A 17,574-nucleotide genomic window follows, 5' to 3' on the forward strand; every position below is an offset into this window, starting at 1 on the left:
TTCGAAAAATCGATGACGTTTCAACCTTTCTCTCCTCTTGTCCTATATACTTCTTTTCCTATACAAAAACAAATGAAACGAACCGAAATTCCTCCCAACTTAAATTGACTCTCGTCTAAAGAGAGAAATTCAGCGAGGAAGAATCGTAATAGAGTAGAGACAAATAAAACTCGGTTCGGTTCGGGTGGGGAGAGGGGCTAGAAAACTCAATCAATGCAAAATGACACATCATGCGAAACGGTCAAGGGGAAATTCCGGTTGAAATTCTTTTCGATTGGAAACATTTTTTGGTTGTGCGTTTCTTTTCTTTTTTCGGAAAAAAATTTGGTTTGTGAAGGTGAAATTTCGAAAGAAAAAAATAAAAGTGAAGAGAAAAAAAAAGGCGCGGGAAGTGTGTGGTGTTTGAATGTGAATTGCGTGTGGCGCGGATTTTTGCGATTTTTCGATTTTTGCATTTTTTTTTTTATTTATTTTTTTTTTATTCGCTACCTTTGGATGTGCCATTGCTGGCCGGATTTGGGTTCAAAGTTCTGTCGAGGTCTGCAAATGAATTAATAATAATAACAATAATATTTACAGTAACTCAAAAGAAAAAATGTTTGGCAAAAAGAATAAAAAAGGGAATTTTGTTTTGCCACTTTTCTTGAAACGAAAAATCAAGTAGAAAAGTCTACAAATTTATACACACTGAAAAACACGACGAGCTAGTAGTACAGTTATGTACATTTTGTACAGCATGTATGTCTATTTATGTTTGGAAAAAAAAGCGTCTGGAATTTATTCAAGAGAAAGAGAAGAAGAAAAAGAAAAGAGTGAAATGAATAAAATAAACTCAAAAAGAAAAAGTTTGCCCTCTTTTCTTTTCAATATTCAGCTTATATATCTTATAGTCCCTCTCTCTCTCTCTCAATAGATTTTCATAGAAAAAAAAAGTCAGTCCCGACATTATCCCCTCCTTCAGCTTTGGAAGGCGTAGCGTGACAAACGAGCGGATCACAGCTGGAAAAGTTTGGCGTTTTTCTCATTCGTTTTCTTTTCTTTTCTATGCACACACATCTCCTCATTCATTCTTCAATTTCGTCGTACAACCCAACCAAAAACCCAAAACTTTTCCCGGGTAGCTGTTGGCTTTTCTGCTTGGCAGCAGGGGCACACACACACACACGAGCGCTAAACAATGACACTGCTGTGCGGCCACTGCGGCCTATACAAGTATATGAGCGACGCACGTATGGCGGCCCACCGTTTCGGCCAGAAATCTATAAGCACCCCGGAATAAATATATATAGAGAGAGCGAAAAGGGGCTTTCTATGATAAACAAGAGCTTCTTCTTTCTTTTTCTTTTCTTTTCCTTCAAACAGGATTCAATATCGGCCTCAAAGGAACCCAAGCCCGGCCCCTGTATACACATTAGACAGCAGCGCAGTTCGGTATAGACGAGATTCAAATTTATGATGAGCGCGCCCGCCCAAGTCGATCTGAGGAATCAACTCTGCAATGAGATCTTGTTTGTGACTAAGAGACGGACGTTTTTTAAGTCAACGCAACTACGGGGAAAGCAAAATGAGACTTGGCAAACACGCTTTATGTATACATTGATTCTGGGAGGGAGAGGGAGAGTCCCGGCCGTTTGATTTTCCTACACTTTTTGCAAAATGGACGTCACGGCCAATGGAAACCCCAAAGGGACCGGTCCAACTTTTTGTAAGCCCAAAATAGAAGTAAAATGTCGTAATGGCCCAGAGCTTCTTGCATGCGGCCACTGAGTGAAGAGGCGAGTCCACAATGTGCCACTCTTCATATAGAATTGGCGAACAGCATTCATGGCGGACATGTATGTATCTACATTTCACGTCTATCTGTCTGTGTTCTCCGTGTGTATCCGCCCTTTGTGTGCGTGAAACCTTCCATCGTTCAATGGGCTAATTGCAAGAAAAGCTGGGCGGCGATGGAAGCAAGTCACGACGTGCTCTCTCTCTTCCAGCAGACGATCAAGTCTCGATGATGGAGTGAAAGAGGCAGAGATGAATGGACGGCCAACCTCAAAAAAGACAAAAGAGACGGGCCAAAAAACTGGCGGAGAAAAAGGGCAGAAAGAAAGAAAGAAAAAGATATCTAGAATAACGACACTGCTGGGGATGATCGCACTCTTTCTTTCTCTTCTTTCTCTGTGTGTGTGTGTGTGTGTTTAACGGCCATTTTTTCCCCTTTTGACTATAGCTCTCTTTCCTTTCTTTCTTTTCCTTTTTTTGCCCTCCTTCATAATATAAAAAGCTTCCGCCCGACGCTGGATGTTGTGGGCGTCTGGCGGCGCGTTGGATCAATACGCCCGGATTTGGATCTCTCTCTCTCTCTGCTGTGCAAGAGCCGGAGAGCTAGTGTACAGCACAACTAACATATCTAAGATTCTCCTCGGCAGGCAACTATCATATCCTTCTCTTCTTTTTTTTCGATATTTAATATATTGTACATTCTTTCTCCCCCCCACCTAAAAAAGAGCTTTCTTCCAATTCCGTTTTTTTCCTATCCCGTCTCTATATCGACGTTAAACGGTGCCAGACTTGCACCTCAGCGCGCAACCAAACGTCAATATATTTGCTTTCCCCCCCATTTTTTTCACGTGCCATTTTCTCTCCTTTTCACTTTCATTGCGGCTGTTGGAAATGTATATGTACGATCAGGAGTAGCAGAAGAATCAACCACCAGCCATTTTGAAATAGATAGATGTGTCTCTACGGCTAGTGGGGTAGCAAGTTCCCGAAATGCGTCCATTATAAGCCCCACAACGACTATCCTAGGCCTCTTTTCCGTCCTGAAAAGACTAATGCTCGTGCTCGTACCTCTCTCTCTTTTTTTGATTCATTGTACACACTACTCCCGCGACACTTTCTTCTTCTGGCTCAACCGAATTGAATATTAGATACGGCTGAACCTGCCCATTTTTCAAACTGAATCCACACACTCTACGTGAGTAGAGTCTTTCCTTCTTCTTCTTTCTTATATGATTAGATCCGATTGGTTGGAGATGATGAAGGAGGTGGGCAAACTGGTATACAGACGTCATCCGTCGGATATCGTCCCTACCCCGGATTACCTCCTCACCTACTACACTGCGTATACATTGGATCCAGCCATTTTCCAGCAACACACATTGTGTTTTCTGTGTGTTTAAATAGGCCTAACAGACACTCCCCAGGACCTGGACGGTTGTGAAACTTTGATGCCAAGTTAGTCGGACTAAATGTCGAGTTGAGTGCGATTCCATCACGTCTAGATCTACACACACACACACACCAGTTCCCAAAAAGTAAAACAACTAGAATCTAAAAAGAAAAAAGAAGAGAAAAACTTTTTGTCTGGGTGGGAAAGGGGATATGCTGCTGGCCCGGATAATTAGTGTAGAGGCGGATCAAGAAAGAACGTGTCGTCCCCCTGCTGCTGCCACCTTTTCTTTATTTTATAAATGATGTCGCGTTCGGGACTAGCAGCAGCAGCAGCAGTCGAATGTATCTTTCTGGCCGGCCCTTTTATGTGTCCCAACTGCTAGCGGCTTATATTGTGTACACGCTGCTGGCGAGTCAAGTTCTTCTTTTACTTTGACGACCAATAAGGACGTGGCCGGCCCAATCAGCCTCTTTTCCCGAAATAAAAAGAAAAAGAAGAAACCGGAGAAGCGGCGATCTTCGGCAAGAAAGAAAAAAAGAAACTCCGAGGCGAAACTGTCGGATTTATATTGGTCCGACGTTACGTATAGAGTCTACAGACGGCAGCAGAAAAAAAGGAGTCCGTCGAGCTCTCCCCCTTTTCATTGTCAGCCGTGAAACACACGCGGATTTATCTGTTCATTATTACGACGTCTCCGGCTCCTAATGAATCGACTGTGTCTAGTAGTACTAGTTCTTCTTCGTCCCACCCAATCATTGTCCTCCTAAATTCTAGTCCGCTAGTTTTCAAAATTCCAGGCCCCACCAAAAAATTGATTTTATACAGCAGCAGCTGCTGGCATATCAAAAGCCGGAAAGTTTCCGTCGCTCAACTTTTGCCGTCCTCTTTTGCGCCCAGTTGTCGGTGGTGGTGGTGGGCTATAAGTTAAGTATAAAAACGGTTCACCGGAAAAAAAAAGACGAGAGATGTTAAGTGTGGCAACCAAAAGCCGGTGGCTCGAGTGGGAGCTCAAGTTGCCTCTCTTCCAGTTTATAGTTTCGAGGAGGGCCGGCCTATCTGCGTCTATATAAACCTGTTCCTCTTCGTCTGTATATAATCGACGGCGGCGGTGGCGTCGCTCAACGTCGGCCGGGTCCAATCGACTTATCGACAAGTGGTCGATGATGACTGGGCACTTTTTGATCGACAGTTGGAAAGAAGAAGAGAAACCCCCCCAAACAAAATTGTGTGCGACGGGCAAAGGAAAACAGCCAACGACGAGGGGGGTAAGCGATAAACAAGATTCCGCTGATTTGTGTTGCCGGGACATCATCATATTTTTTTTCTCCAGCAGCAGCAGTCGGGCAATTGGATTGACGCCGCCAGTCACACGCAAGCCCACCATCCCACTACTAGCCCACGCCAGTCAATCACGCGATCATGCGGAGAAAATGAGCCGCAGCGATGCAGTTGAACGTTGAACGCGGTAGAAGATTCGCGATCGATTTGTTTCAATTTCAAAGGGGGCGGGGAAAACAAAAATAAAATAAACAAAAAATTTCTTTGCACTTTTGCCAAGAAAATCAATTGGGAAAAAAGTTGAAATAAATGGATTTTGGGTCGTCGTTTGGCGGCGTGATTCGATTCCAAGCGAAATGGAATTGGCGCCACCTTTTGACATTTTTCTTCCATCGCAATATCTCCTGCCCGTTTAGCTTCCCACCCCCCGAACTTGGCTGGCCCAAGAAGATGAAAAGCGGAGAGAAAAAGAGAAATAACGGGTTAGGAGGAACAAAGAGCGAGAGAAATCCAAGGGGTTATCGTATTGAGCCGAGAGTTGCCAGGAGCGGACACAGTCAACCATTTCTCTCTCTCTTCGGAAACGGCCAATGGCTGGGAAAACACACACACACAAGAGAGAGGGACGGACGGACGCTCACACACAACAACCTTTTGCCTTCAAAGACGAAATTGATGGCCGATGACTGTCTACCGAAGGAAAAAAGGGACCGCGTTTTATAGGACCGGGAGTCCGTCTCTTCATTCCATTTTGACGGGAGAAAATCTTGAAATCGGGCCAAAGGCTGGTCATAAAGACGGGCAGAGATAGAAGGAAAGTCTCCCGGTGAAAATCTGATGGACGCCTTCCATCCATCGAGGCGGAAAGTAAAAGAGGAAAAAAAAAGACAAAAATCGACCGATTGGAGCGGTAAACGAAGTTTGCCCGCGTGGCGAAAAGGTAAAAAGTGGTGGAGAGCGGTGCGTTATAGTAGAGTCTACTGGATGGGAAATCAATCGACCGAAAGGGGCGACTAGAGTCTAAAGATATAAAGAGAGGAAAAACTCGTTTGCAAATCTATCTAGGTTTATAAAGTGCAAGTGCGGTGACTGGCCTACACTTTTCTTTTGGAAAAATCTAAAGAGCTAATTGATTTCATTCCATTTCGCTCTTTTCGTGTCTAATCTGCATAACTGCACGAGTAGTATCCACTTGAATACCCCGCCAAAAAAAAAAATTTGAAAAAAGAGCGGGAAATTTGTAATTAAAAGTTTCAATTCAAAATCAATATTTGTTGACGGAGATGGGCGTAAGATAAAACGGAGAGGAAAGCAATCACCCCGCCTCATTTTCTCCACGTTAAATACACAGAAAGAGTAAGAGGGGAAACGCCCGCTTTTAGATTTTGCCCGTCGAGATGAGCAACATCCAGCCAAACTCATCAACGTGATGGGCGGTGGCGGCGGCGTAGGAGATCCGGTGACCTTGTTACCGTTCAAACTTGACAGCGCTATTCTCTTACGTCTACGTACCGTAGTAGTTGGCGTACGGCAGAAGCTAGAACTAATCAAAGAAAAATAAATGTGCAATAAGCCACACCCCTGTGCCCCAATTTGCCCGCCGGCTCTCTCTAATGGAAAACTAACATCCCCCCACCACCCACCTACTATATTACGTCGTCGCACCATGTCATCACGGCCGGCGGTCGATCGTGTCAAACAAAAACCAGTTAGCATATATTCCGATGGTTAATGCTAATGACAATCAAATTCATTTTTCACCGTAAGGTGGACAGGGGGTGGTGGTGGGAAGAGGAGTAGGAGGGTCGTTTGGATGAATTTCTTTTCATTTGTCAGTGCAGGGACTCTTACCCATATTTTTGGGACCGCCGGTAAAGTCCTTGGCGTTGTTGGGCGGTGGTTTGATGGCCTTCATCCTCGACGGCATTCCGTCGCTGTCTCGGATATTTCCGGCACCTCCGCTGGCTGCACAGCGCGGACCTCCGGCGCTGCCCGGACCGGTTCCGCCTCCCGGTCTGATGGCCAGCTGGGGTCCTCTAGGTCCGCTGGCGTGCTCCACCGGCAGCACTCGCCGTCGTTTCTTCGGTAATTTCGCTCTCGCCTTTAAATAAAACAAAAATATCAAAATGAAATTGAATCAAATTTCTCACTTTTCACAAACAACCATAAATCATTTCAAAGTTAACACAACAAAAATTACTGCCGAGGCAGAGACTGATGAAAATCCGGTTGTACAGGGTATGTGTGTGTGTACATGATATCAATCCATATTATTGCCTATAGCTAATAGCTTGGCGTGTTGTTGACGGTACACACACACATAATTTATGTGCCGCTGCTGTTGTAGTGAGCTAGTTTACATAGTGTGCATGTGTGTGTGTGTGTATGCGCTTCTATCAAATATATTGATCTATCGATTATACCCAGCTAGAGAGAGAGAGGCTCAGGGGCTATATAGACCTCACCACGCCAACAAATGATGGATCGAATGTGCATAGCGGACGACAGCACCAACCGCTGCCGGCCGTGGTCCCCCCTCCCACCCATCTATATTACATTGTCCATATCTCTACTACCCCGGAGCCAGTAGCGGGAAAATCTACCAGAGTTTACAGTCCCAAAAATCCGGCCACAAACGATCCTGAATCTCATGTCGAAATCCATAAGGGTCTAATCATCAACAAGGAGGCGAAATTCGCTCAACCTTTCCTCATGACTGGGCAACAAAAAAACGGATGACCATCCATCTTCAATTTTTTTTTTCAAAATAAAAAGAAATAAAAATAAGGATAAAATGTCCATTAATGAAAGAAATGAGCAGCTGCAAGTAATCGTTTCTTTTCGATTGGTTCAAAATAAATGGGCCGTGCCCAGCGCTTCTTCTTCTTCTCCTCTCGGCGTAAACATCGAATCAAATTCAATTGAAAAAGCTCAACTACTTTCAGTACTTTGCCGATACATAAAAACAAATAAATAATGGACGTGCGGGCAGGAAAAAAGTGATTTTTTTTTTAGCGCACGAAACTTAACAAAATAAAATATTTAAAAAAAAAAGTTGGAAATTTTGTTTTTTCTTTTGGGAAACGGCGGCGGTGACGACTGTAAATGCTGTGGGGGAAAAAAAAAATAAGGGGGTCGAGGCGCCGGTCAATACGTAATTTCCTGTTTTTCCGGATAAAGCTGGGATGGGCCGCCGCCCGCCGCCGCCATTGGAGGAAGCAGCTAGAGCGTGTGTATATGGAGAGAAAAGGGGAGGCCAGTGGTGGTAAACAAACGGGGCTATTGTACACACATCTACTCTCTGTCTCTCTCCACCGCCATCGCTCATCGTTATACATATTAGAGCCGTGGTCTAACACGAAGAAAGGAAGGAAGAATATTATTTAGGTCGAGTCCTGTATATGTACAGTCCTCCTCCACCCGCTCTCACGGTGAAAACTTTCCATATAGGCCAAGCGGTGTGTGTGTGTGCTATCACGGAAAAGTTTGGGCTAGTTTAGCGAGGAATTACGGACTGCATCACGGGTCTATACAGTCTCAACCTATTTGTAATGTCAAATAAAAACAAGAGAGGGGGGGGGTAATATGTAGGCCGCGCAGGCGTCTTTAGCCATCCTCCTCCGACCAGTTTGTTTTCGAGACGAATATTATTATCGAGTTTAAAAAATAAAAATAAAATGGCCTTTCAAGAGACTTGGAGTGAGTAGAGTAGAGTAGCTAGAGCTAAAGGGCTCAATATCGGACGGGTCAATATCCTTGTCAAATGCATACGTAAAATATCACGGGGCCGCTTCTTGCGCTGCTGCTGCCGCTTGGTGATTTTGTTTGGGAGGGTATAAGTAGCTCTCGCCCAGTTGATATTTGCAGAGCTTTTTTAATCATGAAAGTGTAGACGTTTTGAGAGAGCCAAATAGCCTAGGTCAATATCCCCAGCCCCCACCCTTTTCAGCAGGCTGCCTGCACAACAATAGATGGAGCAGGCAAAAGGACAGTGGAGAGAGAGAGAGTGGCGTTCAATAGGGCGTGGCCCATCACGTCTAATAAGGACGATCATAAATACAAAGAACGACACCCGCAAAAGAAAAGAATCGATTCTTCTCCCCCCTCCAACTACAACAGTGTAATAATAATAATAGTCTACTTTTGGGATCCTCAGAAAAAGAAGAAGAACTGGAACTGCCATTTCGGTGGAGAGGGGGGAGGGGTAAGAAAAAAAGTTCTATGGGACTGGTCAAAAAAAGAGACTTTGATTTCCTTTTCTTTATATGATTATTTAATGTTAAAGCGGTGAAGAAAAAAAAGTTGAGGCTCGGACAAGATTGCTTCGAATCGATGGGTGGGGGAAAAAAGAAAGAAGAAGAATAAATATTTATTATTCTCTATCGATCGTTTGATGAATACATTTAAAAAAAAAAGAGCCCACTGCTATATAGAAGAAGAAAAAGAGATGCCCTTTAAGCTGTGACGTGAAAAGCCGAAATAAGAGTCTTTAAGCGCAGTACTTGTTACCTTAATGAGGCCAGCAACCAGCCGAAACGTTCGATGAAAAATCACTTGATCTTTTTACTTCGTCTTCTGTTGCTTCTCCTATCCCCCCCACGACCAATTAGAAAACTCTCCTCTACGTACACCGGTGGCTTAGCATCCGGTACAATAAGGGTTAAATCTTCTTCTTCTTAAAAGAAAAATAAAATAAAAAAGGGCCACATTCTATTTTTCTAATTTTAGAAATAAGAAGAAGAGTTTAAACGCACAAAGCGTTTGCTCAGATGTATCCTTCAACTGCTGCTGTATCCTGCAGCTGCTACCGGCGGACCCAATCGATACAAGTCAGCGAGTCCCGATTTAGAAGCGAATGTAACGTTATAGTACATCCAGGACGTACAATTTTCTAGACAAGGCGAAATCGACTTTTTTGTCGTTTTGTGTTTTCAAATTTCCCGCCAATCGATTTTGGCGCATTATTTCAAAAATCTAAAAGAATGGCGAAGGGTTTCGTACCTGGGTGTGGCTGTAATACATGGCAAAGTTGGAGACGATGACAGGTACGGGCAAGGCAATGGTCAACACGCCGGCCAGGGCGCAGAGAGCCCCGACGAACATGCCGACGTAGGTTTTGGGAGCCATGTCTCCGTAGCCGACGGTGGTCATGGTGACCAGGGCCCACCACAGTCCGAGCGGGATGCTGTTGAAGTCGTTGTGCGGATTGGCCTGGATCCTCTCGGCGTAGTAGACGAGGCTGGCGAAGATGACGATGCCCAGGACGAGGAAGAAGACGAGCAGCGTCAATTCTTTGGCCGAGGCCCTGAACGTCTGGATGAGGATCTTGAGACCCGACGAGTGGCGCGTCAATTTGAACAGCCTCATGATGCGGATGATGGAGAAGAACTCGAGGATGTCGGCGTTCTCCAGGTGCGAGGCGAACTTCTGCAGGGCCAAGTCGATGAAGAACGACAGGGTGGCCACGTAGTCGATGATGTTGACCGAGGCCCGGACAAAGAGGAACTTGTTGGGGCAGGCGATGAAGCGCATCAGGATCTCGATCGTGAACCACGTGTTGCAGACGGCTTCGATGTAGAAGAAGGCCTCGTGGGCGTTGGTCTGCGTCTTGTCCAGCGTCCAGGCCGTAGAGTTGAACGACGTGTGAACAGTCAGGTTGCGGATCACCGGCACCCGCATGTCCGGGTGCGTTTTCAGGCAAAACGACAGGATCGAAATGCAAATGAAGAACACCGAGATCAAACCCACAATCTGTCACAACAACAACAACAACCAATGGGTTAAATCATTTCTTAGATTATTCACATTTGAATTTAAGCCATCTTTTAGATTTTTAAAAATACAACTGGAGGGGGATTGAAGAGTAGTATGGCGACTGCCACAAGTCCCGCTCCAACGTCATTATCAGTTTATTGCATGAGAACCATATGAGAGGAGCTATAGGAGCTAAGAGAGGGCTATATAAAACGACGGGGTGGGTGAGGGGCTTGTGTTATCGTGAATATGCAGTCGGCGGGAGGAGCACAACCCAAGGACTCGACAACGTCGTAGACACACACACACACAGCTCACAGGAACTGTTGTATCGAGCGGGGGGCAACGTTCCTGTTGTGCCGCAATATCAGACAGCAGCAAAAGAGAGAGTCTATATAGTTCAACGAATCCCAGCATATGGCGAATATTACACATATATATATCCGGGACGACCAGAAGGAGGAGGGCCATTTCCTATAGAGCACCCCCATCGCCTATATTATGCTGACACCCAAACAAAACCCAAATAGAGGCTCACAGCACAGCACATACACACAAGAAAAAATGGCGTCAGCTTATCTATTTTTTCTTCTTCTCCCTTATTGTATGTATACAACCCTTTTCGTTCGCTTTTGCTTCGACGTGTTTTTTTTTTCTTCATCTACCCCCGCCCCATAATAAAAAGAAGTTTTCTTCTTAAGTTATAGGGTGGGGCATTATCATATCCGAAATGAAATCAAACTCAGAGGACTCGGCTGATATGTGTGTGTGTGTGCAGAATGCAATACACTTTGGCTCTCCTGCGTATATTATAGTCGATATGATATTTGCTCGCTACTGTACTTCCCGGTAGATATGCAATCACGCTATCATTTTGGGAGAGTCTCACACACACACAACACCTTCTATATAGAAAGGAGATACTACGCCCTCCCGGAGGGGGGCCTTGGCCCAAAGGCAACTAGACCCTGGGCCAAGCCACAAATGTAATTGAATATCAAACTCCGTGTATAGATTTCCGGCCCCATTTTTTATTATACAGATATCTATCTATATCTATCTGATGGACGTAAACATCTCGGCCAACGCCCTCCCTTTAAACATGTCTCGCCCTATCTCTTATGCCCAGTGATGGAGGAAGTGGGGAGGGAAGCGACTCTTTGGCATTCAACTCGACGGGCAGAGAGTTCTAATATACTCTCGTCTTGCCATCGAGTCCAGCAGCAAAGGAGCAACTTTGCTTTCAAAGCAGTTTCCATCTCTCCTGGCCGTTCATTTCTTGCTGACGATGCGCTTAGCCATTTTGCAAACCCCTCCGGCCAGACACTTTGGGAGCAAAGTGCCAATTTCAGGGAGGCGTTGTGTGATCAATAAATAAATAAATAATTCGATATGAAAATTGCGAACTGGGATTATCAAGAGATTTGGGTAGAGGGCTGAGCTGAGCTGGGCTGAATTCGTCATACCTTGGCCGAGTTGGACGAGTAAGGCTCGTCGAAAAGTGACCAGATTTTCGGTTTGGTTTTCTGCCACCACGAGAGTTCGCCATTGTAGTAAGCCTCTTCGAAGCCGAATTTGCGGGCCAGCTCCTCGTCGCTGGGCTTGTCCGTGTCCAAGTCGAGCCGGTCCAGTACGGCCAGCGTTTCTTGCGTGTCTCGATGCTGTCGAATCAAACAAAGAGAGAGAGAAGAAAAGCAACACAATTCAAATTCAAAAGTCATTTGATGATCCCCCCCCCCCAACTCGAAAACGTGCAATTATCCCACGCTGGCCAAACAAAGAAGAATAAACTAGAAACAGACTCAAAGACACCGGTCCCATCTCCCCCAAGACGGGAGGACGAAATTAAGAGCTGCAAGATGTGTAGAATAGCATAGACACACACAAGTCGAAAGATGAAGGGCAAAATGAGGAAGATGGCGGGAGCGGAGAGAGAGAGAAAACATAATAATAATGAGAGCAGAGAGACTCTTGAATACATCAAAAGGATTCCCCGTTGGCCCCTCCTATCCCTCCTCCTGCTCCTGATGGCCGGGCTCCTCGGCAGCAGAGGACTGCGAGCTTATATAACGCACGGCTAAAGACCATCGTTCGGCATATACAACACACACACAAAGAGACGAGGGCAGAGAATATTACCAGGCCCCCTTTTTCTTATTTTTTATTTTTTTTTTCGCCGTCTGTGTGTGTTGGGAGAACGCGTTTGATTGCATCGAAACTTGTTCTTCTTCTTCTTCTTCTTATGGGCGGAAGAGGCCTTCATCCCGTTTGTATTAGCGCGCTCTCTCTCTTCCCACTGGCGGATACATTTATGTGTAGTATATGTAAGTTGGGCTGGATGACGTCACACACTTACAGATTGGATGAGAAGCCCGCAGGAAGCCAACAGATGAAACGAAGACGCTTTTTCGGTGCAGAGTAGTTCCCCAGCAAAAGAATAAAAATAAAAAAAATAGTCTGAAGAAGAAGAAGAGTCTAGTCTAGTATACTGGGGGCTTCAACAAGTCCTGATTGCTTTTCATCTCTGGCCATCTCTTAAAATAATTTCCCTCCTTCAACAGAAGAAAAAATAAAAAAATAAAAAAATAAAAATGAGCTTGGCAATTTAAAGAAAAGAAAATTCTCAAAAGGTCAGTTTTAATACCCCGGGAAAAGCGGCTTACTTTTTTTTCTTTTCAGTAGGGGGAAGAAGATCAAACAAAGAAGCCGAATTAAAGCCAGAAGGAAGATATATATATATGGTTATAGGTTTGCGGAGAGAAGCCTGCAAGATCCATTGTTGGTTGTTTCCATTACAAATTCAATCACCGCGCCAGCAAACCGAATCGAAACTCGGGTAGTAGTAGTAAGTAACGAGTCTAATAGTTACTTATTCGCCTTCTGGATCTTATATACATAACCACGGCTCGATGCCCAAGCTTGGATAGATAATGAAAGCCCTGACGTTCTTCCGGAGCGGATCTGACCAAAAGAAAAACCCAAATTCACCAATTCCTTTTTTTACCAGTTCACCCTGGCGCTAATTTCCATTGATTGCAACCAGCCGGAAAGTATATATATAACCACAGTGGTTGGAATAGGTAGAAGAAGATGAGAGATTCACCAGTTTGTCCTGGAGTTTAGTTTTTCTTTTTTGGGCGGAGGATTCCTCTCACCAGCCAATGGGAGAAGGGAGAGAGAGGCAAGGTTCCACTAATGAATTTTCTTTTTCCTTTTTCCATCCGAGCGAGCAAGGTTATTAGCCACTTCTTCCTCCATTTGAGGTTCTTCTCTTCTGGGAAGTGTTGGAGAATCGCAATCGGTCGGATGGATGGGAGAGACCCACGTCGGACTGAATGGCAATCGACACAATGTCCCGTCGCATAAATTTCTCTGCTGCCAAAAATTTCGTTCTACTTTCCCGGTGAAAGAGGAGGTGGGCGGGGCCGGGACTCGACGATCGATCCCCGCGTTTCTCTCCCCTCCCGTCCCGAAACAAAATGCTGTAATCCAATCAAAAGGATATATATTGCGGCTAGATTCCTCCAGTTTCACGTCAACCCCCTTGCTCTCGTTCTCAATCGAGCGTTCTTGACATGATGACGCGGCAATCGACGTGTCACTCTCAGACAATAGACGAATCGATCAAATAACTCGGAATGCCTTTACTCCCCAAAAATCATAATTAAACAAATAAAAAAAGGGGAATATATCTGTGAATGTTTAATTAGTTTTGGGGTAATAGTAGTAGGTGGGTGGGTGTATGCGTACCGAAGTGTAGGTCATCCAGCAGCAGGGCTCCACTTGATTGGAGTCCAATCCCCAGAATTCCAGTTCCTCTTCGAAAAGGGGTCCGCAGACGTCGGTCGGGTAGTGAAGCTTCCCCGTTCTGCAACACGCCAAAATGCATCACATTATTATTATTATTATTATTATTATTATTATTATTAATATTGCGTTTGTATCTAAATGGCGCAGACTGTGATTCAATATTCAACCACCGCAATCAAACATCTTGCAACGCAATTAATTAATTTCAACGCTTCCAAGCAGGCGAAAGGTTTTGCACCCATGGAAGATCGAACGAGTTCTCGCGGTTCATTTATTTCTTCTCTCTCTCTCTCTCTCGCCCCCATTGTAATGAAAAATCGGCTGTGGAGCGACGACGACGACGGCCATCCACCATTTGATTTATTTGTTTCTTTTTCTCCGTGACTGAGACTATAGATCTTCAACTGTCTCGACAATCCTAACCATTGAGAAAAATAAACTGCCTTTCTCCTTTTTCTCTCTCTCTCTTGGCCAGGAGCCGAGCCCACCTCGAGCCCTTTTATCTGTCTAGGAGCAGCCGCCTGAACAAAAACAACCATTTCAAGTCGTTATTGTGATTTCTCCTAACGAAACAGTAACAAAATAAAAGAAAGAAAAGAAACTTGGACATTGCCGGCCCTTCTCGTCAAATGGAGAAAGAATAAAGGGACTTGAGGGACATCGTGATGATGATGATGATGACCGGCGAGGGTCTCCCGTCCAGCTATTTCATTCTTTTCTTGTTCGGCTGTATATTAAAGACGGAAACTTTCTTCGTGGCAAGTTGCTGCTGGTATTAGATTGTCATCCACGCCAGGGCCTCCTCTTCTTCTTATTTCCACGATTGGACTTGATGGTTAATCAATATCGATGGCCGGCTATACACTTCCATAAATGTGTACACAGGGTAGTCCGGTGCTTGGGGGTAGAGAGGGAATTCAAGTCGGTCCGTTTCCTTTTGGCCGCTCGGCGCTCCCCAGTGCCCAGGCTGGCTCCTACCCTTTTTGTTTTTATATGTATGACCATTAAGATCTTTTTTTTATTTTGTTCTTCCTCCCACGTCTAACATCTTCTTCCTCTTTAGACATTCGCCGCATACATCAAGCATCGTCCGCTCCTCGCTATCGCATAAAATTTAGATGATGTACTTACATGTATAATAGATATCTCTAGACTATACTACGGCACTACTACTACTACCACCACCACTACTCGTATTACTGTTATAGTGAGAGAGAGAAAGACGTAATACTATAGTACATAATACACGTTGATGATGGATAAGGATCCCTTTTCTCCGGGAAAAGGGGTGGGGGGACCGGTCCCGCTCGTCTCTCTGTGTGTTTTTTTTTCTCTTCTTTTTTATTATTATTTGACGAGTCCTATCGTCTGGCTCCTAATTAGTTCAGCTGCTACATAGATTAGATGCGGCGAAAAGGCTTCCACCGTATACTGTATAGTGAGAGAGGCCATCAAATAGTAGGGAGCGAGATGTTATAGTAATGGCCGCCCAGTGTCTAACGATTCCCGATGATGTAACATCACCGCCACACAAAAAATGGGCGTCTAGATAACAGGAGAAGCTCTTCTATCTACAGATACTCTATCCTTACTACACACTTCTTCTTTTTTTATCATCTTCTACTTAATTTTTTCTCGGAAAAAAATAAACGGTCCTTTTAAAAAAACTTTTTTTTCGGTTTTTTGGGCGAGGGCCGTCGTTGACGTAATCCTAATGGAAGACGACGGACACGCCCCCCGTTGACAATCAGTTGGAAAACGATTCTTTATATACCATGGCTCGTATGCCCGAGTGAATTGATAATGTCTGGGATTAACTTTGAGGGAATTACAAAACGACATTCATCTACGTCAAAGCGACGGGCCAGCCCAGCCCATCCCAGCCAGCCGGCCAGAGTTATTTGATGATCAAGTTATTACGTGCAGTAGACTTTTAAGTGGGTGGGGACCCGGCCCTGGGCGGAAGCATACACATTAAGGATATGAAAGTAAATGGACCTGTAATAGTTGAGGACTTGTGCAAAGACGCCTGGATGCCGGTCGAAGAAGTACTCGTTGAGAATGGGGTCGTAGTTGGCCAGGGCCTCAGTCAGCCTAGAGAGCCTCGTAGCCGGAATCTTCTTCAGCGTAGCCTTGTACGTTTCGTGGCGGATGCCGCCGCAGTTGAGCACCACCCGATTTTCCGCGTCCATCGTGCTGAATACGGAATACGGCGACGTCACCACCTGCAGATCACTCGGCCGGCTCTTGACGGGCATCAGCTTTTAGACAGTTCCGTAACCCGCCCAACTGATTCGTCGCTGAATTTTTTTTTTCTTTCTTTCTGTTGGGGGTTGGGGAAGAGCAGATGTTTCTGGTTGATAATTTGGAACACTTGGACAAACACAAAATCACTCAAAGAATCAATCTTGGTTTTTTTTTACTCCGGTTAACTGGATGGCCAGATCGAATTTAGAGAGGAGATTTGATTGGTTCTTGATGAGGGTGGACAGTTGCTACTTTGTTTTGACAAAAGCGACTCACTTGGAGAACATCGTCACGACCAAGAGAGGACACGAGTCTCCATCATCTTCATCTCTTCTTTTTCCCAATCGATCGTATTTTTTTGGTTCGCTCCGTCTTGGCTTCTTCTTCTTTCTTTTGTTTCCTTCCTTTTGGATTCACAACAATCAAAGACCCATTCCACGGTCTTTGGACGATTCTTCCCTTTGAATGGAAAGTGATTTGTAACCACCGACATCCACCACCCTACCAACGTAGTATCCGTCGTCCATAGAAAACCACGGAGAGGGATAGGAGAAGAGCTTCGATGGCCAGTCTAGCGGGCGACGAGGTTTGGTTGCGTTGTTATCCGATGATTCTCCGCTCACCGACTCCTGATGATCGAACAAGAGAGAAAGTCCGGGGAGGGGGGCTCCCGTTGGTTGACGATAATGTCAAACGACGGCGACGTCATTACGAGTCGACTCCATTGTCCTTTCTCTCTTCTTCTTCTCCCTTGGCTTCCGCTCCGACGATTTCCAATCTATAACAAAAAAGAGAAATAGAAACATTAGAAACGTGGAAATCAAAATTCAAAAATTAAACGTTTTTGGCGCGATTTTCAAAAAACAAAAAAAGGCAATCGAACGACGATTGAGCAATCGGCCAATTGACGTAAGAATTGAGATTTATTGGCGTCAAAGACGGTTGAGGGGCCTGGGGAGGTGCTGTAAGATGCTGTGTTCCTTTTATCAAGTAGCCAGCTTACGACATGTCAAACATTTTAGTTTCTTTTTGGGTTGTTGTCTCCTCTTTTTTTTTTTTTTGATTCATGGAAGTCGGAACAATTTCCTGTCGCCTATTTTCGGATTGGAGAGTGCGGCGGCAGAGTGGGAGTGTCCGTGCTGTTAGCATCGCTCATCCACTCTTGGCGAGAATCCCGGCGACGAGATCGGCATCCTTGATGACTTACATCCCGCACAGACTAGGGGGACAGACCCCCCCGAAAGAGAAAGAAAAAAAAGTACACGACGTCGCGACGCTCGCCACATTTCAAACAAGAACGAATAGCTGTCGCTAAACAG

General features: G+C 45.0%; 1 protein-coding gene across 2 annotated transcripts in view; it reads right to left on the reverse strand.

The window, feature by feature from the left end:
• Positions 1-17,574, reverse strand: part of LOC124208233 (potassium voltage-gated channel protein Shaw-like) — a 32,435-nt gene that overhangs the window by 2,766 nt on the left and 12,095 nt on the right. Inside the window, exons 2-7 of one of the 2 annotated variants that reach the window (XM_046605999.1) lie at positions 16,007-17,033; positions 13,949-14,066; positions 11,665-11,859; positions 9,446-10,195; positions 6,296-6,545; positions 490-540 (exon numbers count right to left, since the gene is read on the reverse strand). In XM_046605999.1, coding sequence (XP_046461955.1) covers positions 490-540; positions 6,296-6,545; positions 9,446-10,195; positions 11,665-11,859; positions 13,949-14,066; positions 16,007-16,266 — 1,624 coding nt within the window. In that variant the 5' untranslated portion in view covers positions 16,267-17,033. The remainder of the gene's footprint in view (positions 1-489; positions 541-6,295; positions 6,546-9,445; positions 10,196-11,664; positions 11,860-13,948; positions 14,067-16,006; positions 17,034-17,574) is intronic. The other variant, XM_046606001.1, reaches the window with a different exon arrangement.

The sequence above is a fragment of the Daphnia pulex genome, chromosome 11 (genome assembly GCF_021134715.1).
Source record: "Daphnia pulex isolate KAP4 chromosome 11, ASM2113471v1".
Lineage (NCBI taxonomy): Eukaryota > Metazoa > Arthropoda > Branchiopoda > Diplostraca > Daphniidae > Daphnia > Daphnia pulex.